The sequence below is a fragment of the Larimichthys crocea genome, chromosome XI (assembly GCF_000972845.2).
Source record: "Larimichthys crocea isolate SSNF chromosome XI, L_crocea_2.0, whole genome shotgun sequence".
NCBI lineage: Eukaryota > Metazoa > Chordata > Actinopteri > Sciaenidae > Larimichthys > Larimichthys crocea.
Window position 1 is genome coordinate 14418074 of NC_040021.1, and position 27944 is coordinate 14446017.

At 41.8% G+C, this 27944-nt stretch overlaps 1 protein-coding gene across 3 annotated transcripts in view; it reads left to right on the forward strand.

Moving 5' to 3' along the window:
• Window positions 1-27944, forward strand: part of LOC104919830 (MAM domain-containing glycosylphosphatidylinositol anchor protein 2) — a 242050-nt gene that overhangs the window by 56658 nt on the left and 157448 nt on the right. For 2 of the 3 annotated variants that reach the window (XM_019279067.2, XM_010731923.3), the window contains exons 2-4: window positions 9627-9947; window positions 17682-17811; window positions 19650-20694. In XM_019279067.2, coding sequence (XP_019134612.1) covers window positions 20622-20694 — 73 coding nt within the window. In that variant the 5' untranslated portion in view covers window positions 9627-9947; window positions 17682-17811; window positions 19650-20621. Of the gene's footprint in view, window positions 1-9626; window positions 9948-17681; window positions 17812-19370; window positions 20695-27944 lie in introns of those variants that run through there. The other variant, XM_019279065.2, reaches the window with a different exon arrangement.

Here is a 27944-nt window from a genome sequence, read left to right on the forward strand (position 1 = left end):
CCAGTACAGTTGTCATGAATTGGTGAATTAGCTATAGAGACCAAAACTGTTTTTGTACCAGACTGTACAAAACATGTTTATTTCTGCTGGGAAGTTGGACATTATAACATGGGAGCTTATGGAGATTGACTGTTTCTGTAGCCATCCTTAAGTGGGCATTTGAGGAACTGCATTTTTGTCATGCTCTGCATTGGCTTCACTTCGCAGCCACGGAGGTTGCCTCTCGATTATCGTTATTCTCATTGACATCAGAACGATCTAGAGAGCTACACGGAAGCATTTAAGAAATAAAATAGACTTAAAACTAATTCTGATTTTCAGAAAGTATGAAATAGAGTTCTCCCTCCTTCACCTGCCGCCCGACCCTCTTATCTCTCTCCAACAGGTGCGATGAATATAGTGTTAAATTCATGACTCTTGGCATTTTAAGATAATTGGACCAAAAAGATTTTCTTATTAATTTATACGAATAGTTTAAAATAATATCACAGCACTACATCTTTGCTTTATGAGCTCGATGGCCTCTCTCCTTCACTTGCAGACTGCGTCCAGTGGTCAAGGCTCAGACCAAGAGCTGACTGTGAAAAATCTGAATAGGTGCAATTTCAATTGAGAACTACTGCATATAGTGTGGACACCATTTCACTAAATCTGGCCATTGTTTAATATTGATATGAAGTAATGACCTTTACCTGTTTAGGTCCTGTGTTGAGAGCTCAACAATCTCCATGACAACTGAGCAACTGTACCTGCTGATCAAGGCTGCAGGATGTTGGTGACGTTGAGTTACTACACAATTAGTACAGAGGAACTACAACTCTATTTGTACTCGTTGGTATTTTCTAATGAGAGAAAACATTATAGATAACGATAGATACATAACTAATACAATTGGTTTTAAGAAGACATCTAAGGATGCAAAGTTGCTTGTTTGATGCATTGGCAAGAAACTAATTTTAGGACCGAATGAAAAGCATAGGACCGTAGAGAGTTGCCTTATGAAGCAGATCCCTGGTTAGCTTTAACTATTTTTACTTCTGCCAAGGTCCTGAAGTAAACACAGTACAGCTGACTGTTAATCCTGCTTGGAGTTAGAGGCCTTAGATAAATGTCATGTGAAAAACTGTTTTGAAGGGACAGTTTGATCCCTTTCGATTTTGACTGACTTCCACAGGGACTCTGCTGAAAAGAGAAAAGGCAGAACTTTTGTATCTGACAAAATCTGACTGCCGCAATGGCAGAAACTGGGGAAATAAAAACTTTGAATTATCCTTTTTAAATTGGGAGCTATTCATCTTGAGGGCCCTGGTTCGAGCAGACGTGACTGCGAGGATCCGAGTCAATCATGAGTGTGAAAACTCATCTGTCTGCCACTGTACAGTCATTGCCTTTGAACGCTATGAAATATCTGTGTCTGACATTACTTTCATTGTATGAGTGCAACTTAAATGGTCCAGATTCTTCAGATGTGGCAAAAATACCATCAGTTTCCCTAATGTACCTTGCAAGGGCAGAATGACATTGTTCTAAGAATAACTATCAAGTTAAAGGTCCACATTGTAGAAAGTAAAATATCCTTTTTATCATATAAAGCAGGTTTAGGTGCTATATAAATACTGTGAAAGTATCAAAAGCTCAATCCAAAAAAGAGAAGCTAATTAATTTGCAACAATAAGCAACACAGTACATGCTTTTTTGTTTACAGTGCATTTCATGGTAGTCAAAGATGCTTAAAATCATCAAAAAAATGCATGCAACACAATAATAATCACACGGCACACAGAAGTTTTAAGTTGTGTTTTCAACGTGGACAGGTTGGTGCAGTGCAGATTTGTTTTGGAAGAACATTCCAGAGGAACCGCAGGCAGCTATGGAGAAGGCTCTATTAACTCAGGTCTTGTGCTTGTCCTTAGAGGTGGAGACATGAGGTCGGCATCAAGGAGGAGCGGAAGCTGCAGTGTGGAGTACGATGGTGGAGCAGGTTATTGAAGTAGCAGGGGGCTAGAGGGCTTGTGGAGTTTGAATTAGATCCTTTGTTGGACAGGAAGCCAGTGGAGATTCAGGAGGATGGGGGTGATGTTGTCACAGGAGTGAGACGGGCAGCAAAATTCTAGATATATTGGAGTTATATTTAGTGCTTTGGGTGATGTGTCATTATAAATGCTGTTGCATCGTCTATTCTGGATGTGATGAAGGAATGGATCAAAGTTTCAGCTGCAGAGGACAACGTGCGAGAGGAGATGGTAAAACTATATTGAGATCACTTTGGCTATTTAAAACAACATGCATCTTCTCGCAGATGTCAAACCTCGAATAAAACACCAATAAAGTACAAAATATGGGACCTTTTTAAATTATGCAAGCAGAGTGAACTGTTTGAGCTTCAAGGTTTGATATGATCCCATGTAATAGGGTGGTCAGGGTAGAGAATGGACTTTTGTGTTACTGTGTAACAATAAAGAGAAATCAAAGCGTGAAAACGACATGACTTTTACTAAAAGCTCAAATACCATCTAATAACTGGTTTAGATGTACTGCAGAGAAGCTGTGCTAGGTCGAAGACTCATGTTTCATGGTCCAGCTATTCCTCTGTCTCTTCCCCTCTCCATCCCTCTCTACAGCTCTTATCCCTTCCTCACTATCTCTGCCCGTCTCTCCCTAAATCGTTCTGCTCCCGCGGACTCTCTTCTTTAATCCTATCTGATGAGGACCCCGGTTGCCACCCCACTACCGCCTGTAGAAATGTATGCTAATGCGGCTCGACTGCAAAAATGGAAATTAGACTCCTCGCTCTCTCTCTCTCTCGCAGCAGTCGACACAATGCAGGAAAAAAAAAAATTAATAATAATAAATCGCGGCATTGTTTCACAACAAACCCCCACAACAGGAAGATAAAAACCTGTCAAATTGATCTGCGATGAATTATGCATCACTGGCCGGTGATTTTAAACGTCATGCTTTTTGTGAATCCCCTTTTATCTCTTCATCTGTTTTAGCAATCACAAACCGCTGTCGGGAACTGTCTTTTATGTACATTTTATATATGCGCGTGTGCATATGCGCGTAATAACTTCACTGTGTGTGCGTGTGTACAGTAGGGGTGTTTTTTAGATGAGATATAGTCTCCAAAAGTGATAAAGACACAGAGGCAACAACTTATTGTTGTATTTGTGATCCTCCGGAAAAAAAAAAAAAAGTCAATTTAGATGCAGGTGAGCAAACTCAGCCTGTAAACAGCTCTGCGGGAACCTTTGATGTAGCAGATAAGAACAAACCCTTATCACAGATACCTCTCCATCTGGGCGAGTGTTGGGGGAAAGAGCTGCTAACAGGATTACGTCTGCGTGATCACCTTTTACCAGCAGACAGAAGGCCTTGATCGATATGTGACTAATGTGATCAGGGAGGGCTATCACCCTCGTCTTGTGCTTTCAATGAAACCCCACTAACCATGTGACCGGCACGCTCCAGCACATTTTTTTTTTCTTTCTTCAAGCCTGCAGTGAGCTCCTAACTCTGAGAACACGATATGTTCCTGAAATGGGATATGTCGGATATCATCCGACGTCCCTCAATTTGAAAATTTGAATTCATAGTGGGACAGATTGGAAAATCAGCCGCATGCTAACAGATCAAGGTTCTCGTCTGTTAACAATCACGTGCCATCCTGGTGTGTTTTCATTTACCTACAGGACTGCAGGTAGCATGAGCTGGCATATCTCATTAAAATAGAGGGAATGGCTATGCCGTGTCTATTGTGTGCAGTAATTCCTCGGTGATGTATTCCTCCCCCATCTTCCTAATGTAACAGCGTTTCAGATCCCGAACCCCCCCTTCGCCTCTCCATTTTCCCCTTCTGTGGAAAAGGTCTGATTTCCCCCAAGTTAATGAAATTGTCACAGCACCTTATGAAATCACCACCGTGTAAGCAATAACATCTGGCAAATAGATGGCGCATGTAATGTCCGCTGAGCCTCACTACACACAACCCTGCTAAGGCGGAAAGACCGACTGACCAGACAGACTCTAGGATGCAGACAGACAGGAGCAGACTGACAAAGAGAATACGTAGCAAGAAGATAGACAGGAGGATGTGTTGTGTTGATGCTGAACAAAAAGATGGAAACAAAACACAAAAATGTGAAAAGGCTCAGACCTTGGATTGGACCTTGAATTTCAGACCGCACATGGTGTTACTGTTGGCTAATTAAGGGAAATTTGACAAAGAGTCCTAAACAACAGGTTACAGATTTAATAACTAAAAGAATTGGCCTGTACTTTGTCCCAAATTGAGTTGAAACAGGATGCAATTGTCAATCTTGCCATGGAGTTTAATAAGATAGGATTTGCCATTATTAATCCTAAAATTGGTTAGAATGCAGAAAATGGCATCTAAGAAATGACTTGACCTAGATGGCCCCGATGACCCATTACAAGGGCCCCTTGCCATATTTTTGCTTAGGGCCCCATGAAGGGCAGAACCGGCCCTGCATCAGAAAGATCTAGAGAGCTACACGGAAGCATTTAAAGAAATAAAAATATAGACTTAAAACTAATTCTAACTAATTTTTTAGAAAGTAGGAAATAGAGTTCTCCCTCCTTCACCTGCTGCCCGACCCTCTTATCTCTCTCCAACAGGTGCGGTGAATATAGTGTTAAAATTCATGACTCTTGGCATTTTAAGATAATTGGACCAAAAAGATTTTCTTATTAATTTATACGAATAGTTTAAATAAATATCACTGCACTACATCTTTGCTTTATGAGCTTGATGGCCTCTCTCCTTCACTTGCAGACTGCGTCCAGTGGTCAAGGCTCAGACCAAGAGCTGACTGTGAAAAATCTGAATAGGTGCAAAATTTCAATTGAGAACCACTGCATATAGTGTTTATGTGACACCATTTCACTAAATCTGGCCATTGTTGAATATTGATATGAAGTACTGACCTTCACCTGTTTAGGTCCTGTGTTGAGAGCTCAACAATCTCCATGACAACTGAGTCAACTGTACCTGCTGATCAAGGCTGCAGGATGTTGGTGACGGTTGAGTTACTACACAATTAGTACAGAGGAACTACAACTCTATTGGTACTCGTTGGTATTTTCCAATGAGGAAAAAACATTATAGATAAAGGATAGATACAATAACTAATACAATTGGTTTTAAGAAGACATCTAAGGATGCAAAGTTGCTTGTTTGATGCATTGGCAAGAATTAATTTTAGGACCGAATGCAAAGCATAGGACCGTAGAGAGTTGCCTTATGAAGCAGAATCCCTGAGTTAGCTTTAACTATTTTTACTTCTGCCAAGGTTCCTGAAGTAAACACAGTACAGCTGACTGTTAATCCTGCTTGGAGTTAGAGGCCTTAGATAAATGTCATGTGAAAAACTGTTTTGAAGGGACAAGTTTGAATCCCTTCTGATTTTGACTGACTTCCACAGGGACTCTGCTGAAAAGAGAAAAGGGCAGAACTTTTGTATCTGACAAAATCTGTCTGCCGCAATGGCAGAAACTGGGGAAATAAAAACTTTGAATTATCCTTTTTAAATTGGGAGCTATTCATCTTGAGGGCCCTGGTTCGAGCAGACGTGACTGCGAGCATCCGAGTCAATCATGAGTGTGAAAACTCATCTGTCTGCCACTGTACAGTACATTGCCTTTGAACGCTATGAAATATCTGTGTCTGACATTACATTTTCATTGTATGAGTGCAACTTAAATGGTCCAGATTCTTCAGATGTGGCAAAAATACCATCAGTTTCACTAATGTACCTTGCAAGGGCAGAATGACATTGTTCTAAGAATAACTATCCAGTTAAAGGTCCTATGTTGTAGAAAGTAAAATATCCTTCTTATCATTATAAAGCAGGTTTAGGTGCTTTATAAATACTGTGAAAGTATCAAAAGCTCAATCCAAAAAAGAGAAGCTAATTAATTTAATGAGACCAATGCAACACAGTACATGCTTTTTTGTTTACGGTGCATTTCATGGTAGTCAAAGATGCTTAAAATCATCAAACAATGCATGCAACACAATAATAATCACACGGCACACAGAAGTTTTAAGTTGTGTTTTCAACGTGGACAGGTTGGTGCAGTGCAGATTTGTTTGGGAAGAACATTCCAGAGGAACAGCAGGCAGCTATGGAGAAGGCTCTATTAACTCAGGTCTTGTGCTTGGTCCTTAGAGGTGGAGACATGAGGTCGCCATCAAGGAGGAGCGGAAGCTGCAGTGTGGAGTACGATGGTGGAGCAGGTTATTGAAGTAGCAGGGGGCTAGAGGGCTTTGTGGAGTTTGAATTAGATCCTTTGTTGGACAGGAAGCCAGTGGAGATTCAGGAGGATGGGGGTGATGTTGTCACAGGAGTGAGACGGGCAGCAAAATTCTAGATATATTGGAGTTATATTTAGTGTTTTGGGTGATGTGTCATATAAAATGCTGTTGCAGTCGTCTATTCTGGATGTGATGAAGGAATGGATCAAAGTTTCAGCTGCAGAGGACAACGTGTGAGAGAGGAGATGTAAAACTATATTGAGATCACTTTTGCTATTTAAAACAACATGCATCTTCTCGCAGATGTCAAAACCTCGAATAAAACACCAATAAAGTCTAAAATATGGGACCTTTTTAAATTATGCAAGCAGAGTGAACTCTTTGAGCTTCAAGGTTTGATATGATCCAATGTAATAGGGTGAGTCAGGGTAAGAGAATGGACTTTTGTGTTACTGATGTTAACAATAAAGAGAAATCAAAGCGTGAACAGACATGACTTTTACTAAAAGACTCAAATACCATCTAATAACTGGTTTAGATGTACTGCAGAGAAGCTGTGCTAGGTCGAAGACTCATGTTTCATGGTCCAGCTATTCCTCTGTCTCCTTCCCTCTCCATCCCTCTCTACAGCTCTTCTATCCCTTCCTCACTATCTCTGCCCGTCTCTCCCTAAATCTGTTCTGCTCCAGCGGACTCTCTTCTTTAATCCTATCTGATGAGGACCCCGGTTGCCACCCCACTACCGCATGTAGAAATGTATGCTAATGCGGCTCGACTGCAAAAATGGAAATTAGACTCCTCGCTCTCTCTCTCTCTCGCAGCAGTCAGACACAATGCAGGAAAAAAAAAATTAATAATAATAAATCGCAGCATTGTTTCACAACAAACCCCCAAACAGGAAGATAAGAACCTGTCAAATTTGATCTGCGATGAATTATGCATCACTGGCCGGTGATTTTAAACGTCATGCTTTTTGATGAATCCCCTTTTATCTCTTCATCTGTTTTAGCAATCACAAACCGCTGTCGGGAACTGTCTTTTATGTACATTTTATATATGCGTGTGTGCATATGCGGCGTAATAACTTCACTGTGTGTGCGTGTGTGTACAGTAGGGGTGTTTTTTAGATGAGATATAGTCTCCAAAAGTGATAAAGACACAGAGGCAACAACTTATTGTTGTATTTGTGATCCTCAGGAAAAAAAAAAAAAAGTCAATTTAGATGCAGGATGAGCAAACTCAGCCTGTAAACAGCTCTTGCTGGGAAACCTTAGATGTAAGCAGATAAGAACAAACCCTTATCACAGATACCTCTCCATCTGGGCGAGTGGTTGGGGGAAAGAGCTGCTAACAGGATTACGTCTTGCGCGATCACCTTTTACCAAGCAGACAGAAGGCCTTGATCGATATGTGACTAATGTGATCAGGGAGGGCTATCACCCCTCGTCTTGTGCTTTCAATGAAACCCCACTAACCATGTGACCGTGCACAGCTCCAGCACATTTTTTTTTTCTCTTCTTCAAGCCCTGCAGTGAGCTCCTAACTCTGAGAACACGATATGTTCCTGAAATGGGATATGTTGGATATCATCCGACGTCCCTCAATTTGAAAATTTGAATTCATAGTGGGACAGATTGGAAAATCAGCCGCATTGCTAACAGATCAAGGTTCTCGTCTGTAACAATTCAACGTGCCATCCTGGTGTGTTTTCATTTACCTACAGGACTGCAGGTAGCATGAGCTGAGCATATCTCATTAAAATAGAGGAGAATGGCTTTGCCGTGTCTATTGTGTGCAGTAATTCCTCGGTGATGTATTCCTCCCCCATCTTCCTAATGTAACAGCGTTTCAGATCCCGAACCCCCCCCTTCGCCTCTCCATTTTCCCCTTCTGTGGAAAAGAGTCTGATTTCCCCCAAGTTAATGAAATTGTCACAGCACCTTATGAAATCACCACCGTGTAAGCAATAACATCTGGCAAATAGATGGCGCATGTAATGTCCGCTGAGCCTCACTACACACAACCCTGCTAATGAGCGGAAAGACAGACTGACAGACAGACATCTAGGATGCAGACAGACAGGAGCAGACTGACAAAGAGAATACGTAGCAGGAAGATAGACAGGAGGATGTGTTGTGTTGATGTCTGAACAAAAAGATGGAAACAAAACACAAAAATGTGAAAAGGCTCAGACCTTGGATTGGACCTTGAATTTCAAGACCGCACATGGTGTACTGTTGGCTAATTAAGGGAAATTTGACAAAGAGTCTTAAACAACAGGTTACAGATTTAATAATAAAAAACTTCAGATCCAGCTTAAACTTAAACTCATTCCCAGTTTATTTGTGTGTTTGTGAATGTGTATGTATGTGTTTGTATGTGAGTTTGCATGTTCTCCCCCATGTCTGCGTGGGTTCTCTCCGGCTTCCTCCCACAGTCCAAACACACGCAGGATAATTGGTGAATCTAAATTGCCCGTAGGTGTGAATGTGAGGGTGAATGGTTGTCTGTCTCTCTCCGTGTCAGCCCTGTGATAAACTGGCGACTTGTTCACGGTGTACCCTGCGTCCTTACCACTGCCAGCAGGGATGGGCTGTAGCCCCCCTGATGGATGAGGATAAGCGGTTACATAAAATGGATGGATAGATGGACTTTTCATGGAGTACAGTTCAATCAGGTCAGAAATTATTTAACCCAATACCTGGCTTAATGACTAAATGCATCCAAAACTAATGACATTCCCATCAACCTGATCTGTTTGGTGCTAATTAGGAAATACTACTGTAGCATGCAACATTATAAACGATGTTGTGCTGTGTGTGTACCCTGTATATATTTTGTGCCTCTTTTGATTTTTCTCATTGTATTTTGTTCTTGCAAAATAGTCACGGAAACTTATTGTTGCACTGATAATTGTGGGTCGTGCCCTGACCACAGTTGGTTTCGGTTAATTTAGTTTGCTATTTATTTGATAGAGCAGGGTCATATGAATCTGGATGCTGCGACACCACTAATATCTTAACTTCCTTGTTGTTTTGCGTACTCTCATTCTCTTTGCTCCCTCGGTATCCATCAAAGTGAAATTAATTGGCACAAGTTCTGAAAAGGTCTGCACTTTATTTTTTTCTAAACAAATGTATCCACTGATCATGGCCAGTGCTATTGAGATGAATTTAATCTGAATTTTTCTTCTTACTAAATCCTGGTGTGACTCAGCTCCCAGCCTTGAGACTGAGCGTGTAGAGAGGAGACTTCCACTAAAAGTGATGAGATAGGGAATATAATATTCACTGAAGATTCTTGTGTGCAGTGCTAACAATCTGCCATGTGTGTGTGTGTGTGTTTCCAGTTACTGCATCATGCTGAGCAGAATGGAGGGCGCCGGGCTCCTCGGCAACCCTGCCAGGCCTCTGACAGTTCGTGCTGGCTGCCCTCCCAACCTGCCCTTCCAACGGGACGCCAGCTGGCCTGCTGCTGCCGCCTCCACTCCTCCACTGCCACCATCATCACCAGGGAGGTTGGCTGAGCGAAGACGGGGCGTAGAAGGGGGGGAGAGAGAGAGAAGATGGGAGCTGCCAGCCTGCACCATGCTCACCCGCTCACTGAGATGTTAAATCTGTTGTCGGCCTCTCTGTCTCTTGTCGCCGCCTCGCTGATTTGTATGCAGACGGTGAGTGTAAGTCATTGCAGACTGCCTCCTCTACCCATTCTCTCATCCAGGGCCGCATCCTCGAGCATCTCCAGCGCCACATTGTTTAGAGAATCCTTCATGATAACACAACAAACAGTGAAACATTACAGTAAAAAACATTCCGGAGGCAACGCGGTCAGCTTCCTATAGCGCGAGTAATGCTGCTTCTGCTCTTTAATGAAGCCCAGCCTAATCGGCCGGAGAGAAGGAGGGGGAAACTGATGTGATTATCTATTTATTAAGCAGCCCTCCTTGCGTTTTCCCATGTTCTTTTGGCACCTGCATGTCCCATTAGAAGTGTTCGGTCAGCAGTGCTGAGGGCAGCACATTGAACCTGAGTCACACCGTAATTAGGCCCCCCCCCTCCACATATCACAGTTCTGCTTGGCTGTGCTCTCAAGAGGCACCCTATCATGTTGACACATGCACCCTGGACACCCAAACCCCCCCCACCACCTACCTCAACTTCCGACAAACACACACAAACAAGCTTGTGTCTGTGCACACGTGAAGACATACAGTATAATATATAACCCTGTATATGAAAGAAAGATGCGCTACAAGCCCGTGATGCTTTTTTTTGATTAACTTCCTCGGTCTCTGATCAGATATTTGTATCTACTTTTAGGTGGAGTAAAGGTACACGTCATCCTATTAGCAATTCTCCCGTTAAAAGGCATCAAAGCATCGAAGTAATCACTTTTTGAATAGTCACACTTGATTACGGCAAAAGCTGTCAAATCCCATCCTGTAACAACTTTTCATTTATATCCCCTTTATGCAGCCACTGGTGTCTGCTCTCATTTTACATCTATTAGCAACATATAAGTCTACAGCGTTGGATGCTTGCCCAGCAATTAAATGACAGCCGGAAAATGTGATGGATGATGATAGGAAATAAGTAGATGCTTATGAAGAAAAGACGGAGATGATTGAATTCTTCCCTTATCCACCCACAGTTTTAGTTCAGTCTAGTTTACGTACAACATCCATGTTTGCATGCTAACAACATGCATCCTAATGAAGTGATGCGAGGGGAAAAAAAAAAAAGCCAGCTTTATCTCAGATGCAATTTGCATCAGCATCTCTGAAAAGATTAAATCTAATTTCATAATGAGCTCCGCAGGAAGATTTCTACCGTGTGCGAGCTTGTAAGTTCTACTGGGGAAGCAAGAATGCACCTACTCCTCACACGAACGTCTGCTTTCATGGAAATGACGTCTCCGTTGCTTGGACACAGCAGAGCCACAGCAGACACACAATACAGGGAATACAAGCGGAGTTTGTTACTGAATTAAATATAACTTTCATTATTTTTTTGTCAGCCATGCAGCGAAAGCAGATCACGTCCCAGGTGTCGATTTTGGGGCGAAGATTTAGATTTTCAGATGAGGTCTAAGACAGGATGCTGTGGAATGAGGTTTCAGCAGCGTTTGTGAACCGCTTCTCTGCTTCGAGCTTACAACATCATGAATATTTGAGATGTTGGCAGAGCACGTTAAAGTAGGTTCATATCACTCCCCCCAAAAGCCCACTTAACTGAGGGTTGAGTAACATAGATCTTGAAAGATCAACAAACTAGACATTCATATGGGACACGGACAACAGCATTCAAAAATACAAATATCCATCCATAGCTGCAATATTAATGATTGTTATTTATTGTTAATTATTACTAATGGTGTAGATGGTATCTTAAGCAGTAAATCACCTCTAAAATCTCATGACACATTGCAAAGAGATCATTCCCCCCAGGCTCTGGCTTTCTGGATATATTTTGGCTGCTGCTGTCATGCAATTCCTGCAGCAATGCTTGACTGATGTGAAGTCCAGACAAGCTAAGCGTGTTAGTGTTTACCAGTACCGACTGATCCCAAAGTCTTTCTTCAAATACATATGAAAAGAAATTAGCTAGTTTGTGGTTGTATAAAAATCTGCTCCTGTTAATATATGTATATTAACGATGGATGAAAAATGCCATTTATAATGTGAAAGTGGCCACTTGGGATGAAGATCCACCACAGAATTACAGTATCACCCAGCTCTGCAGGTCCCCTCAGATCTGTGGAGCCTTTTAGCCTCTTTTAGCTCATTGTTTTGTTTAGTTTTTTTGGTTCTGATTCACTATCACCACTCTCATCAGCATTAAACACCATACGCTACCTACCCAGCATCAACAATGCTAGTTTGTGAACATAGCATTTAGGACTTTTCTCAGGACCAATTAATGTAGGCTAAAAAAAATCATATTTGCTACCTCTAGGAGCTAATGCTATCAAGAGAATAGATCTGGAGCTTTGTGACTGTTTGTTTGCTTCCAATAAAATCATAAAATGATTGATGGGATAATCAGTTGCACTGAATTTGAACCTGCCCCGGGCAGCTGGACTCTGTCTGTCTTTGTGGATGTACATGTTCTCCATTGTGTGTTCAGTTTTCCTCCCACAGACACATTCAAGTCATGTGAAGTGGAAACAATAAATTGGATGTAGGTATGAATGTGGTTGCTCTGTTGACCTGTTTAGGGTTTGTACCCTTCCATTTGTCAAATGCATGCTGGGATATTCCCCTGACCCTGAAGATACACGAGATGGACGGATGGACGGAAAGGTGTCTCTTACTGTATAGCAATGTTTGGAGTAGAAGTTCAAAATCACAGCATACACTGGAAATCATACTCACCTTATGCTTTTCTGAGAGAAAAAATCCATTTATCATATTGACGTATTTTCAAGTGCTTTGAATCAGTGTAACTGACTTATTTTCAGAATGATCTTTTGCTGGTAGTAGTTTTAAATCAAGAGTGGATGGTGTGCCTGGCATAAACAGCAGTGTGCACAGGTTTTTGTTTTAAGCCAATAGCAAAAGAAGACAATTTAAAGGACGACCAGGTGAGCAGATGGCAGAGCCATTATTACCCTACATCTGAACCACAGTGCAAAATAGAAAAGCCAATGGTTACACAGCGGCTGTTTCAAGCTTTGTTTGACCACTCGATTACTTTTTAAAGTGGGCACATCAGAAGGCAATGTTGGGTGAAAATAAAGGGACACAACATGATGTGATGCCGCCGGAAAAACATTCTTTATTGGCCACGGTTGAAAGAAATATAAACATGGCTAGATTCTAGATTTGAGGTTTAAAAAAAAACAATCTCTTTCAATGTCTTATGGAGGGACTGTATTTATGTTGCATGTCAAGAAATGCAAATAATTTAACACAGATTTTTTTCATTTTTATAAAATATATACATTATACATTTTTTATCGCACTGTGGCACAAATATCAAGTGCGTGTTGGCTGCTTCCCAACTCTGTGTGCTGACGTAGAAAAGGTGATTAGAATTCAGCTTCCATGGTAGTGAATATCCAGCCCTGTAAATCAAATCTGCTGCCTTATGAAGGAGAGGCAACAACAATTTTGAGCGCAATATGCAATATTCATTGTTCATAAATAATTAATTTGTTTGCTCGCAACTCAGCCTAAAGTGATTGTGGCCCTTTTTCATTTGTGTGTATATCTATGGCAAACTCTGTCCCACTGAATGGAGTGGCATTTGTATTTCATTCACACACACCACTTTACCCATACTTCATTGCTTTCTGCTATTGCCTCCGGCCCTACTATGGTTCCAGAAAAAGCTCTGATTCACAATGAGGCTTTCTCGCAGAATCAGGCACAGGATCTGCGGCAGATAAAGAAAATAATTACACTGTAATGGCATCTTTCTTACGAAAACACCCAATTATCTGCATCTGTTTGTACACTCACACAGGTACAAACAGTGATTACTAATGGCCTTGCGAGTGGTAGAGGTTGGACGGGTGTGTAATTTTGTGCTGATCCATGGCCTGCCGAGATGCAAACCGATACTTGAAGTTTACTTTTGAATAAAGATTTCCTCTCTGTCACTCTTTACCTCCAATTTTAAGTGAAGTTAGTAATGTAATTTACTGTCTGTCGACTGCAATGTGTACTGTGTAATGAATGTACGCTGAATGAAATCTGTCCTAAAGATTTATTTTCCTGCCCCGGTGCAGCCAAGGACACGAAGGCTAACATGGCTTCACTTTACCGTCTTTGCAGAGAGATAATTACATTCTCAGACACAGAGCCAAGTAGCGCTGCATACTAAACTGGGAATCCCATTTTCTATGCAGTTGAAGGGGTTTAAATTGGGAACTTGATTGTACTTGCTTAGATCATGGTATTTGTGATTAGCACTGCAGTGGAAATACACTGCAGTGTATTACTGCCGCCATGAGAAAAACAAATCCACTCAGTTCCTCATTATAATGACAAGATTTTTTCCCCCAATACAAAAAGACACTTTGATGTTGTTAGAAAATGTTATACGTGCATTTTTCTTAAGATTGTTCCTGAAAGTACATCAAGAGCTGCTAGAAACCAAAGTCACATTCCTTTTATACAGCTTATTCGATCTACTAATAATGATTCTGAAATATTTTACACAGTATTACAACATATTTGTTTTTCCAACATTGAAATGCTCACATCTGTACAACAACATATGTCTGGTTGTAACCATCTCATCCATGATAGTCATGTTGCAATAACAAGAAAAATATTAATTTTATATATATATATATATCTATATATATATATATATATATATATATATATATATATATATATATATATATAAATAATAATGTTTTTTCATAAGAAAAAGAGCCGTAGCACTTTATTTACTTTATTTACCATTTTATTTTTGCATGTGTAAGCAGTAACACTGCTTACACAGTTTACAAACATAACAGTATGATGTAGTAATATAAAGACATAGTATGGTGTGAATGCATTTTTAAATACCCTTTGATGTGTATTTGCTATATAAATAGCTGAATAACATTTCTAATCATATTTATATTCATATAAAATAGCAACTTATTATATTTACTCCGTATACATTATGACGTGTAATGTATTCCTAACATTGCATATTCCATGCCAACTGAGCAAATTTTGTGCTGATGAAGGACATGAGATGCAGCTGAAAAAGAAAATCTAGTACATCGACCTAGACTTTAATCATAAGCAGAACCTTTAAGCTGTGCATGTCCTTGTGAGTTATGAACACACATTTAACCTGTGAGTGAGCTCTACAAATATTTGATAAATGTTTATACTGCGCTGTAAGGATTTGATCGTAACTAATCATAAATCATTAAATATGATTACTGCTATGTTATGTTTATCATTCATTAATAGCCTGATTATACTCCAGTTACAGATGATGCTAAGGAGTTAAAGTGTTGACAAATACATTATAAACACTTTAAAATCACCTTATATCTGATACGACTACATTATAGTGCTTTATAAACCATTCATTTGATTTACAATAAATGCTAACTAGGATGCCTGAATAAAGTTTTACTAGATTCGACATAATGAAAAGTTACTTGTTTCATTTATTTCATTTCTAATTATTATTTAATTATTATCAAGAAGCGGATAATTCTTGCTGCCATGTGGCAACAATGTGAAGAAAATCTCCAGCTGCTTGTTTTCCTTTTGATTTCATCTTCAGATCATCCTCAGACGGTGTTTATTTGAGTGTTTACTTGATGTTTTGTTCAGAAAATGAATCTCTTTGTGTCTGCGCGCGACGTCAAGTATTGGACCATTTAATCTGTAAAAGAGCATACAGTTTAATTAGCATGCCATGTTAACTCTGTGCTGTCTCACCAAAACAGCCTCGATCAATCTGAGTTGGGACGAATCACTCGGGACTGCAGCTGATCAATAGGCCAATAGGAAGTTCTCTCTCCTGTTAAAATGGACAGTTGCAGTATAGCTAGACAGATGAATTAACTGATTCGTGAAGATTTTAATCAGATTGTAGTGTTGAAAGGTGTCATGACAATCCTCCTGTGAGCAAAGCTAAAGGGAAAAACTGAGTCTTTTTTATTTATGTTTAGGTCACGGTCACGAGCTGTATACTTTTCACACTGCCGTGGCAAGTTCTTCAAAGCATCAGATGTGCAGGTAACTTCACACCACTTCAGTGGATTCGTTGACAATTCAGCCTCTGTGGAGACCAACCCTGATATCTCACCTGGGACCGTCACAAAGGGACCGCGGTTTCTGGATTCTGACGGCATCTTGATACCAACTGCCATGAACCGCTGCACCTCATTGTGAAATCTACCTCTTTTCACCCCAGTTATGTGTGTAAATACTGCCGACAGGCTTCCTCCTGCCGTGAATACTGAGTGTGTCAAAGTGCCGCTACCCAGGGAGAAACGGCTGGTGTCTGAAGCAACATTTGTAGAGTAGAAACGCGTGTCATGCCTGTCAGAACTGCGTTTTGTTTTTATTGTCAGGCTAAGGCCTGCCGCTCAGCATGAGATCTCTCACAAGTCCATGTTAAAAGAGTGTGCTGTGGATGATGCTTTCCTCAACAGACAAACTAAAAACACCGGCTCTAAAGGGAGTGAGCTCCATTTAGGGCAGAAAAAAACAGATGCGGTCTAGATTCCATTAACATAAAAGGAAGTTGCTTTCCTGGAGAATCAACAAGAGGGTATGTGCATTAACTCATCAGTCAAGATTTTCTTTGGAATAACACTTACCCTTTATGTCTTTTTTAAAATTGCACTCTGGAAAGGAAGTCAAGTGTTCTTGTTGGATACATTTTTACCCGCCGTCTCTTTCCCTCTAGCTGGTCTCAGATAAGCCACACGCAAGGCATTACAGCACCGTAAACCAATCATGACACGGGGAAACTAAATCATCTGCCCACTTTTAAAATTTCGACCCTCCTAAAAATCTTTCTGCCAGCTTGGAGGTGACCTATTTTCTAAGTGAAGCACTGGCATACTTGGTTGTGTCCTGTGAGGGTGTATACTCACAGGACACACATACATGCTAATGTGCATGTGTGGTTGGCAGGACGTTGGCCATGTGCAGTGAAGACCAAAACCATACTTATCATGGGCACTTGTACGCTGCATGTTTCAGATTTTAACAGTGCGTTTAAAGACTGTTCAGGTTTTTCAGTGGAAAACTCAAATGCTCGTCTCCTGTTCGCCAGATTGAACGTGGCATTTGAAGCGAATGATTACTTTAAAGTTCTAACAGTGATGCGACCAAAAATAAGAAAAAGTGAGCATTACTTGACAGGCTTTGAGCTGCGGTGGTGAGCGGAGTCTCCACAGGTGGCCACTGGCTCTTATATGACTTTTAACGCAGCGAGATGGAAAAATACATGTTGTTCCATTTGAGATTTGCTCATGTGTGAGGCCAAGCAGAGCAGAATATTGTCAGAATGCCAAAGTCATAACCCTCTGGTTTTTTTCTTGCACACTCACCTATACGCACCCCTCTCTGGCTGACCTTGCCCTTGTATTTTTACCGTGACATCATCTGGGTCTGCTGGGTTTGATGATGAAGGCGAAGCCCGCGGAGGCCTTCCCCAAATGCCAAATTGTCTTGTTTCATACCATACCCAACACCTCATGAGCTGAGCGACTGAATACATTTAGTGAAATGTCATACAGCTCCAACAACAAGTAGTGAAGGCATATTATATTTATACCCCCCCCGTACTCCTCCTCCTCCCCCCTGATGCTACATGGAGACACAGTACTCACAATAGGCTTCATAATCGCATTGCCTCCGCTGTCAGTGCAGTGTACTAGCTTTAGACATCTTGGATAAAAAAAGGGTTGTATTATATTTCGCCAGGGAAGGAGAAGACAGAGTGACGGGGAAAAGCTGAGCGCAGACTTATCCCCAGCAGACAGATGGAGGAGTTAAAGTCTAAGCTTCCCCGGTGGTCTCCTGCTCCAGTCCATATTGGATGGGTGATGCAAAGGTACAGTAATAACATAATGATAAGCAGCAAGCAGGTGTGGGGATAAGCGGCAATACTAACACACACAGACACAGACGTGCACGTCACTATATGACAACACACACACACACACACACGTTTCTATACTTGTCAGGACATTCAGCTGACTTATACTCATGTCCAAACTATTGCCGAACACCCTTCAACTAGCAAGTCTTTCCAAGAAAATGTGCACAGTTGCTGTTAAACGGCTTGTCAAACGGGATTTATTTATTATGAAAGGACCTCTTTTCTGACACATGTATATACTCTCACAGGGAGGGAGTGAAAAGACAGAGAGAGAAATGGATGGTTAAACATGCTGCGTTAAAGAGAGGATAAAATTATAACACTCTGGGCTTTAACACACCTTGAAATAAACCAAAGCTAGTTAGCAGAAAATATCATTTAAAACATTTAACAAATCTACACTGCTCCACCACCGCTCCGGCGTTTAAGGGCGACCACACTAATGAGCGTATAAAAAGGATGGACCAGATTAATCATTTAGATTCTGAAATTAAATTTAGAATAGCCTATATCAAATATTAACCTGACTAAATTCATTTTTTTTTTTTGTCCTCTGCTGCATTTATAACACCTCGTTTCAGGATTGGATATGATGGAGACCTCATGAGGCGATGATATACTTGTGACGTCATCTTTATTTCACTTTTAAACAGTGATCATGTGCAATCAAAATTATCGCTTGGTCACAAATTGGATGTAACCCCCCAATGAGTACATGATTATGGGTTCATTTAATTGAGGCCTGTAGAGGGCGCCAACCCACCCACCCAGCAGTCACTTCACCATCTGATCCCCAGCTCCCTTTAAAGAGAAGGACAGTGTCTGTACAGTGTCTCCTGTTATTGTTCTAAAAAAAAAATCAGATGTATGGTACATATACATTTTTTATAAACTTTTTTATTTATTTATTAAAAATATATTTGACATCACAGGGAACCTAATGTAGCGATAAATCAGAGCTGTGTGTCGTTTGATCAGGAATCAAACTGTGCCATTCATTACCATTTGTCCCAAAAGTATAACATTTGCTTCTGCATTGGGGAAAAAATATTATGCTAATTAAACCTATTTAATTGAAATTGTGTTGCTAGGAAACAGCAACAGTCCAGCTTTTAGATCCTGCCAGTATTTATATTACCAACCACTTAAACGGGAAATACAATAAAGTGTTTATGTTGCTTTTGAAATGCTTCATAATACCATTAGCCGGTGCTGTGCTTTAGAGGACGATGGTGAGGTGAAACCTGTGGTCAGAATAGAGCAGCTCAGCAGCAATAGAGCAGCGTTTTTAACTGAGGTATTTCTAGTCTCTAAATATGGCAAAATTGAATATAATGAAATGGAATTTCTTATTTTTTTGCAGGAACCCCCTGGAACTGCCAGCAGGACCCCTGAGGGCAGACTGGGCCCCCGTTTGGGAACCACTTAACTGTACCTTTTCAAAACTTTAAAAGTCATGAAAAAAAAAAAAAAAAAAAAAAAAAGTTCTCAAAAAAAATTGTGTGTGTGTGTGTATGTGTGTGTGTGTGGTGGGGGCCTTTGGATGGACTAGAACATAGACAGCTCACTGTTTCAAGCCAAAGCAATCCGATGTTGCAGATGAATGCTACATGACAGACAGCATCTCATCCTGGCTGTCTGATAAAGGAGGGATGGTGAAACATGAGCAGACAGGAGTATAGACTGTGTGTGTTTGGTGTTGATTGCAAAGGTCTGTCAAAGCCAGACCTCCTGAATTCCATTGGTACCATCTCTCCCTCTCCCTCTCCATCCCTCTCTCTCCCTCCCAGCATCCAGCAGCTGCGCCTCTCATGCCTTTCCTGACGCTGAGCGAAGCCTCCCATACAGATGAGCGCTGGAAGCCACGCACCTCTTGACGTAGCCACAGACCGGTTGCGGTTGCCACTCGGTCTCCGTAGCACGTATTGCGCAACGTGACTGATGCTCAACTGGCTCCACCGGCGGGCACATCCGGCTCCCACCGTCGCGTGAATTCATTAGAAAAGTGGTCTCATAACGCCGAGGCAACAGCAGGCATCACCGAGGAGCTGTAGAGAGAAAACCATCCGCCCCGCTCCTCACCGGACCGGACCCTCCCCGCGTCATTGCCACCGGGATGAGATGAGACGAGCGCGCGGCGTTGAGGTGCAGTCGTGATGCGACTGTGTGAGCGCACGAGCTTTCACAACGGCAGCTTGGCGACTTTGGTGGAAAAAAAAAAAAAAAAAACAGTTTTTGACTGTAGAGGTAATGGCTCCGTCTGACAGCATGCAGCCAAGGCAGCATCCGCGGAGCCACAGCTGGATTTGAGGAGCTATGTCCGCGAGTACCGAGCCTCCGTCCGCCTGTAGTCGACAGCATCAGTCGGTTTGGTGCCTCGGGGGTCTTCGCTAAAGTCCAGGGAGAGAGATCCTGTGTTAGCTGAGCGCACCTACCTGGAGTCGAGAAGAGGTTGCTGTTTTTATTATAAGGCCGGGCTTTCTGCAGCCCACTCCCCCGCGCCCTTCCCAGCTTTTTCCCCCCGCATCCTCCGCGCGGCGCAGAGCGCTCCGCGTCTCCACTACATGGCATTGGACATCAAAACCATCACCATCTGAGTGCGTCCTGCGGGCGTAAATACCTTTACAGCGAAATACTGAGACTGAATTAATCGACGCGTGGATCGGAGCTGTGCTGTCTTATATCTATGCACCTCACTTACACCGCCCCGGAAAGGACTTCTTGCCATTGAGAGCTGGATATGCAGAGATTAACGTGAAAGGATGGATCTAATTATCTGTGTTTTGGGGCTGCTGGCGCTGATCGTGGAGGGCATCCGTTGCCAAGGAGTGTACGGTGAGTGTATGCAATTTGCCTCCTGCTGAAACCAAACGTGATCATGACCTTGTAAAAACAGTGGTCGCTCATAAATCGGCCACTTGTTCTCTTTAAACACACCTAATAACAATAATTATTCTAGGAAAAAAGAAAAAAAGCCCAGCATCAACTCTTGTGAGTGTCTCCAACCGGGTCTGAAATGTCATGTTTGAGTGAGAGGCTCCAAATGTTCACAGCAACCCTGAGGTTATACAGCAAATCGCGTGTGTAGCCAATCATGCACAGCCCCCCTTCTCTCATCCAATCCATCATTCATGATGGTCGGTGAGCAGGCTAAATTTAGGATTGTGCAGTCATAGATTATTACACCGGAAACCTGCTGGATTTGATCTTGGAAGGATGTAGCCTCCCAGACCGGTCACCTACATGTAATCTGTTAATTATCATTTAAAAGGTCGATGTGCCACTTGTCTTACATCAGGCCAAATGTATTTTTGAATGTCAGCATACGGACTGTGACCAGTTTGCATGAGCAGTGCCATTTTATATCCACAAGACATGAATTATTATCTATCCGTCTACCTCTTCCTTATGTCTGTCCGTCTGTCTGGGTCTCTCTCTGTCTCTCCCTCCCATGCACACACTCATCGTCTCCACAACCAGCACACATTTCTCTTGTATTTCTCTTACCCTGCCTGCCTGTGCAACCAGTGGCACAGAGGAGATCTCACACAAACGGTCATCCTCTCGACAGTGGTGGCGGAGGAAACCTTTAAGGTGCACAGCCCTGACCTGTCGGGAGTGCACGGTGGCTCCTGACCACAGCAGAGGTTGTGCATGGGACAATGTGAGGTCAAGCAGAGACCTGGGATTATGTGCTTCAGAGGCTGTCGCCAAGCACTAAAAAGATCTTTTGTTGCAGTGGTTTAAATGTGTGTGTGTACATGTGTATGTGTGTGTGTGTGCAGAGATGATGTAGCAACGAAAGGTTACTGTGAGCATGACGGGAACAGTCATGGTGCTGCACCTGACCAATGATGCGCCAGGTTTCTATCTATTCTTTTGCTCTAGAGGGAGGAGAGTGAATAAGATAATAAATCACAGCACATGTCAAGACAGCTGGAGCATGACTGCTCATATATGTGCACAGTTCCTCCTGCGTTCCCACATTTCTCCCTCGAACACCTGTTGCAGAGATCTTTTCACACTATAATATGTGCAGCGTACATTTAGTGATTTCAATGTTCAAACCTCTAAGCACTCTCCAGGCGGTGTAAGGTTTTGCACGTCGCTGTTGTTTGGAGTTAGCAAATACCTCCAGTCATGCATTAAGCTCAAGGGTATATAACCTCCCTTCAAACACAGGCGCTTTAAGCAATCATCGTCGATATCCTTATCCACTTAATTGGTCTCTCCAACGTGCACATATATTCAGGGGTAGAGCATCACAATGCTAACCATCCGAACCCATCAGATGGATGTCAGATCAAAAGCTTGCGGATTCTCGGTGTGAGCGGGCCGTCCACGCTGCAGCGTGTGCGTGCAGATGAAGATGCAAGCTCATTAGAAAGAATCATATCTCATATTGCTTGATATGTGGCGTTGCTAGAGAGGTATGTGTGGACTAGTAGGCCTGAAGCAGCAGCAGCAGCAGCAGAGGATGAAGAGGAGATATGGGGAGATGTAGCAGATGGAATTGTTTGAGGATTTAACTGTCTTGTGTTTGTGCTTGTATCTCACGCAGCCTGAAAATTCCCTTAAGGCACAGTCACCCCCCCTTTTTTTGCCATCACTATGGTGTTTCACCTATGCTACAGTAAGCATGCTTTAGTAAGGATTTACATATCTTCTGCTTACTCGCTGCTATAGATAGATGGATAGATGGATGAATGGATGGATGATTGATTTAAATCGTGACGATCCAATATATGCTTCATGCATGCTCGTTACGTTGCCTCCTATTGTATTCTTTGACATTCATATTCACATTCTGTGACGTCTTGGAGGGGTCAGTGAAATGTAGTACTGTGCACCACAGGTGAAATGGCTGTGAGAGGATAACACATAATGGTAGCAGTAACTTTGAAGTGGGTTTCACAAAGGGTTTTACAGAGGGAAAGTTTTTTTGCTCTGGTCATATCTATCATTTTTACCACCAGATTCCATCTTTTTTTTTTTTAGTTCAGAGCATCGGCTATCTCTTACGTTTGCAGATTTTCAAATTGACCCAAGAACAGACGAATGGGACAGTTTCGCTAAAACTGATACGATTTAATTTTTATCCTAGAACATCGGTGGACGTCATCGCCGCCGACTAAATGGCGGGATCATGATGTAGTAATGAAGAAATCACATACCAGTGCATTAAGTGGCACTGCCAGAGTCATTAAAGAGGATTGATGAAGGCTAGTCATCCCTCCGTGACTCCAGGCCACAGAGGGAAAAAGAGAGACACCACTAAAGTACAACATCTGCTGCACTCCACACAATCACCACACACGCACACACCCTTCTCCAGGAGATTGCTCTATTATCTCGACCCCTGCTCATCTCTGCGTTGCTCTCCAGAGCTCCGATAGGAAAATGTAAGCAACTACTAAGCTGCTAAATATTGTCAATTGGCATTTATCTCTAATGTTGCTGACAACCAAACTGCACTAAATGATAATATCAAACGGGTACAATGGAACATGACTCTTATGAGGGCATGGAAGTGTTTTTCTGCTTGTTACGTTATCTGTGGATGAACCGCCTTCAGTGTGTTCGCTTTGCATCAAAGTCAGTCAGCGACAACCTCCATGGGATGTGCAGATGTTCCTGATCTCGTTTTGTGTTATGCGACAGAAGAGAAAAAGTTCCTGCTGCTTTTTCTCCCATCCCACTTCTCTCTCCTCCCTCTCCCTCTCTCTCTCTCTCTCTCTCTCTCTCCCTCTCTCTCTCTCTTACTCTCTCTTTCTGTCTCTCGCTCCCTCTCGTTTGCATTGAAGTCCAACCAATTGCTGGGGTTTCTTTTCATGAGCCCCGGTTCAGACGCTTTGGCTTCTAAGCTATGCAAATGCATTCTGCCAGTGAAACTAAAGCCGTCTTTGTTGGTTCTCAGAGGCCTCCTCCACAGAGTCCTTCATCATTCCCTTGCATCGGGACCCTCACATTTCCCACCGTAATGAGACTATGGATAACTCTATCTCTTCTCCTCCCTCACACTCTCAGTCACTCTCTCCCTGCCTGTCTCTCTCTCTCTCTCCTGCCTGTCTCTCCTTCCATTACCCACGGAACAGGGCAGCGGATGGACATCTACAGTATGCGCTTCAATCAGAAGCAAATGAGGATATACAGCTGGGTACCGCGGAGAAGAAATAATTTGTTGCAGTGGAGTGGTGTGAGGTGCACGTTGGGGATTACTACGTACCCCTGGGTGGGGCTTCAGATAGCACCAACTTAATCATACCGAATGTCAGTTCTCTTTGGGCCGAGTCCGCTGAGAATGGCACTGAATATACACTGCAGAGACGATGTTTGAACTTAAAGTCTGAAGCGCTCCCACTGTGCTTAGTATTCACCGGATAATCTCCAACAGTGTTACTTTAATACTCCAATACAATGCGATTAAGGTGAAACAGATGTTTTTCAGTGTGGTGAATTTGGGAAAACCAGATGTCAAATTCTCTCTGAGTTGAAGTTAAAGGGGTATTCCACCACAAATTCATACATTTGGGGGGTGATCGTGAAAGAATTTTTTTAACATAGTCAGATTTAAAGCAACAGAGGCCAGGCTATCTTGACTTTTAAAAGACTAAAACACTGGATCCTACTGTACATTTCCCATAATGTGTCGTCATCATCTTATTTCAACATTCCTGCGTGATACATGCCCGCATCTTTCAAACTACATTGACTCTGGTTTGTGATGCAGCCTCTCCGTTATAAATCGGTGATCTCAAAGTCAAAGCCAAGATAATCCTGATGACATCACTATGACATAATCAGTGTTATCTTTCAGACTTTAGGAAGCTCCTCCGCAAACACATAAGAAGTTGTTTTCACAGAGTCATACTTCTTATACCGTATGTGTAAAATCAGTGACATGCCCCTTTAATTTAATCTCTGTGACTTCCTGTATAGCTGTAAATAGCGGAGAGTTCACGTTTGTGTGTGTGTGTGTGCGTGTGTGTGTGTGTGTGTGTGTGTGTGTGTGTGAGGTTGTTGCGGGGTGACACGCTCCGCTGGAAGGATGCCACTGTCAGTTTTGCCCTCTCTCTGCCCCTTTAGCTATTTTGAAAGATGTAGCCATGTGTAGTTTGGCAGTATGCAAAATGGAAGATAGAGCTGTAAGCTTTAAGGGTTGTAGAGGGGATTTTAACAGCATTGTCAACTACTGCAGTGTCCTCTGCACAGAAAATAAGCAATTCCATCCTTTTTTTTCCTTTTGCATACTTCAAAGCAAAGATAGAGTCGTGCACAGCTGTGATGAATGGAATATATTTATCAGGGTGGATGTTTACAGCGTTATATTTTTCTTGATGATTTGCGTTCAAAACTGCATATACATAAAAAAGAAAGTATAATGTAGCTTTGGCTACTTTGCACACACCATGAACAGCTCTAATACTTTCTTCCTTCTACTGTGTGGATTTGGATGAGTTCAGGAACACAATTTACCTCTGGATCATTCAAGGCCAAATCCCCACCGCGGACCAAAGAAGCTTATTGTAACCTGGCTGGCTGCTTCAACTGTTAAGCCCACATCCCCGAACCCTGAGCTACTTGTCCTGCTCTGTACAGTGCTGAGGACAGAAAGCTGCTGCTAATGATCTTGTAGTCTTTCATTCATTAAGTCCTGCTCTGATGCATAACTAGACCAGCCTCTTTCCCCAGTTTATTTAGAATCAAAAGTAATTCTGCGGTCTGTTATGGCCTGCACTGAACCAGAACTGATATTTTTTTTCCCTTTGTCTCCTGACATTCTAATGAAGTGGCCGTTCATCATCAGCTTTTATCTGTAGTCTTTTCATTTCTTCTAATAGCATTCATTTCCTCATGTTGACAGACACATGGTCCAACTCCAATAAATTAAAGTTACAATGTTTTGATTTCAGAGGCCAAATTGTTCAATAGTGCTGGTTAAGTGACTGGCTCAGATGTAGATCCTTGGGATAAGACTCCTATTGACATTGCTGTGTGCTTGCTTCCCATACACTTCCACTCTTGGTTGCAATTTTAATCGAAAAATGGAAAAAATGAAATATAAAAGCATAGAAGAAAATCACAATGGGTTTTTGCTGGCTCTCGTCCTCCATCATTTATAGCAACATTAGCCAGCAATACAGCAGCCTGGTGTTTTTCCTGAAGAAGACAGGACTGACCACCGTAAAGACTGTTGTTATGCATGAAAGATGAAATATGAGTAACGTCAATGTGTCCTGTTGGCATACGGATTTAGACAACGTCACTGGTTCAAGTCCAGTGAGGGATCTCTATAGCATTGCTCTGCTTTATCCTTTTCCTGTCTGCTCTATACTGTATACAAAGCCAAGAAAATAGTAATAATGATAAAAATATGTAAAAGTCAGTAACATCAGATGCTCATGTACTGTAAGAGTAATTCACAGCCACATTAGCATAATGGCATGTACCCCATAATCAACAGATGGTGATTTAAATCCACTTTAGAAGGAACACTGAATCGTATTTTTCACATTAGTTTCAGTTTCCAGTGTGGAGAGGTGACAAAATGAAGTCTTCTTAAGAAAAGACGAGGGGAAGCTACTGCTTTGCATTCAGTTCAAGATGACTTCCTATATTGTTTGGTAGTTTGAATCAACAATAATGAATGAATAAAAGATGACCATGTGAGATAGACCTGGAGAGGTCTAATTAGCCAGAGTAATGAAAGCACCTGGGAGAGTGTGTAGAGCCTTTCATTAGCAAATTAACAAGTAGCTACAGCTGTCAGATGAATGTAGTGGATTCAAAGTACAATATCTATCTCGAAAATGTGCTGAATTAGAGCTGCGTGTGATGTAAATACTCAAGTAAAGTACAAGTACCACAAAACAGCACTTGATTAAATGTGCTAAATGAAAATTAGAATCATACTTAACACAATAGAGTTTTACATTTTCTGCTGAAGCCATAACGATTAACTCGGCGTTAAGTCATGCATTCATTAACATCTCATCGTATATATTTGCTGCTTGTTAGCTCAGATGCCACTTACTGGATGCTCCAGAAATTCATGCTTTCATTATGCCGTCATGCCTCTTACATGCATTACAGTTTGGCCAGCTCATGAATACTGTATACTGTATTTGAGTTGGATTTAGATGTGGAGAGCGAGGCATGCAGCCGTGCATGCTGCATGCTGATAAGAGCAGACCAAAATCCCTTTTTAGCCAGGTATATAATTTGTAGATGAAGAGAGTAATGCTTTTAGAGATGCTGAGAGTGGGGGCGGTGTTTAGCTCAGTTGGTAGAGCAGCCACCCCATGTGCGAAAGCTCAGTCCCTGCTGCTGAAGCTCAGGGTTCGAATCCGACCTGTGGCTCTTTCCCGCATGTCATTCCCCATCTCTCTCTCTCTCTCTCCCCACATTTTCTTTCACTCTTCAGCTGTCTCTATCAAAATAAAGCTTGAAAGGGCAAAAAAAAAAAAGAAAAAAAAAAAGATGAAGCGTTACCACATTAATGAAATGAAAATTAAATAATTTTGTAAATATATATATATATATATTTATATTATATATATCATATATATATATATAGTTGTATCTTAATAAAACCGCTCTTATTATATAACCCATTAATGCATGATTTCATTTTGATGAGTCATGCATTTAAAAACATCAATTGTATACCCTAGAAAGTGCCTCTGATTTTCCTTAATGAACAGCCAATTTAGCTACTAAGATGGACCCTTTTTTAGTGTCTGTGGTGTGTTTCCGTATCTCAAGTTATCATTTCCATGATTGGCATCACTTCAAATCACCAGAGAATTATACATGCTATGCCAGCTTCAAAGTGACGCAAATGATGTGAAAGGGCTCATTGAATATGAATGTCTCCTCCCGTCGCTTCCTTACATACTTCAGCAATTGGATTGTCTTTTGTAAGCCAAACTGGCAGGACCTGCATTTACCACACTAAAGTACAAATCACTCAGCAGTCCAATAGGTAGCTGGCCAGAGCAACAGGGCGCCTTTTAGCAGTACTGTGGAGGAAATAAGCAAAAAAACGCACGCCAGGAGGGATTGGTACGTTGTGGCACCCACAA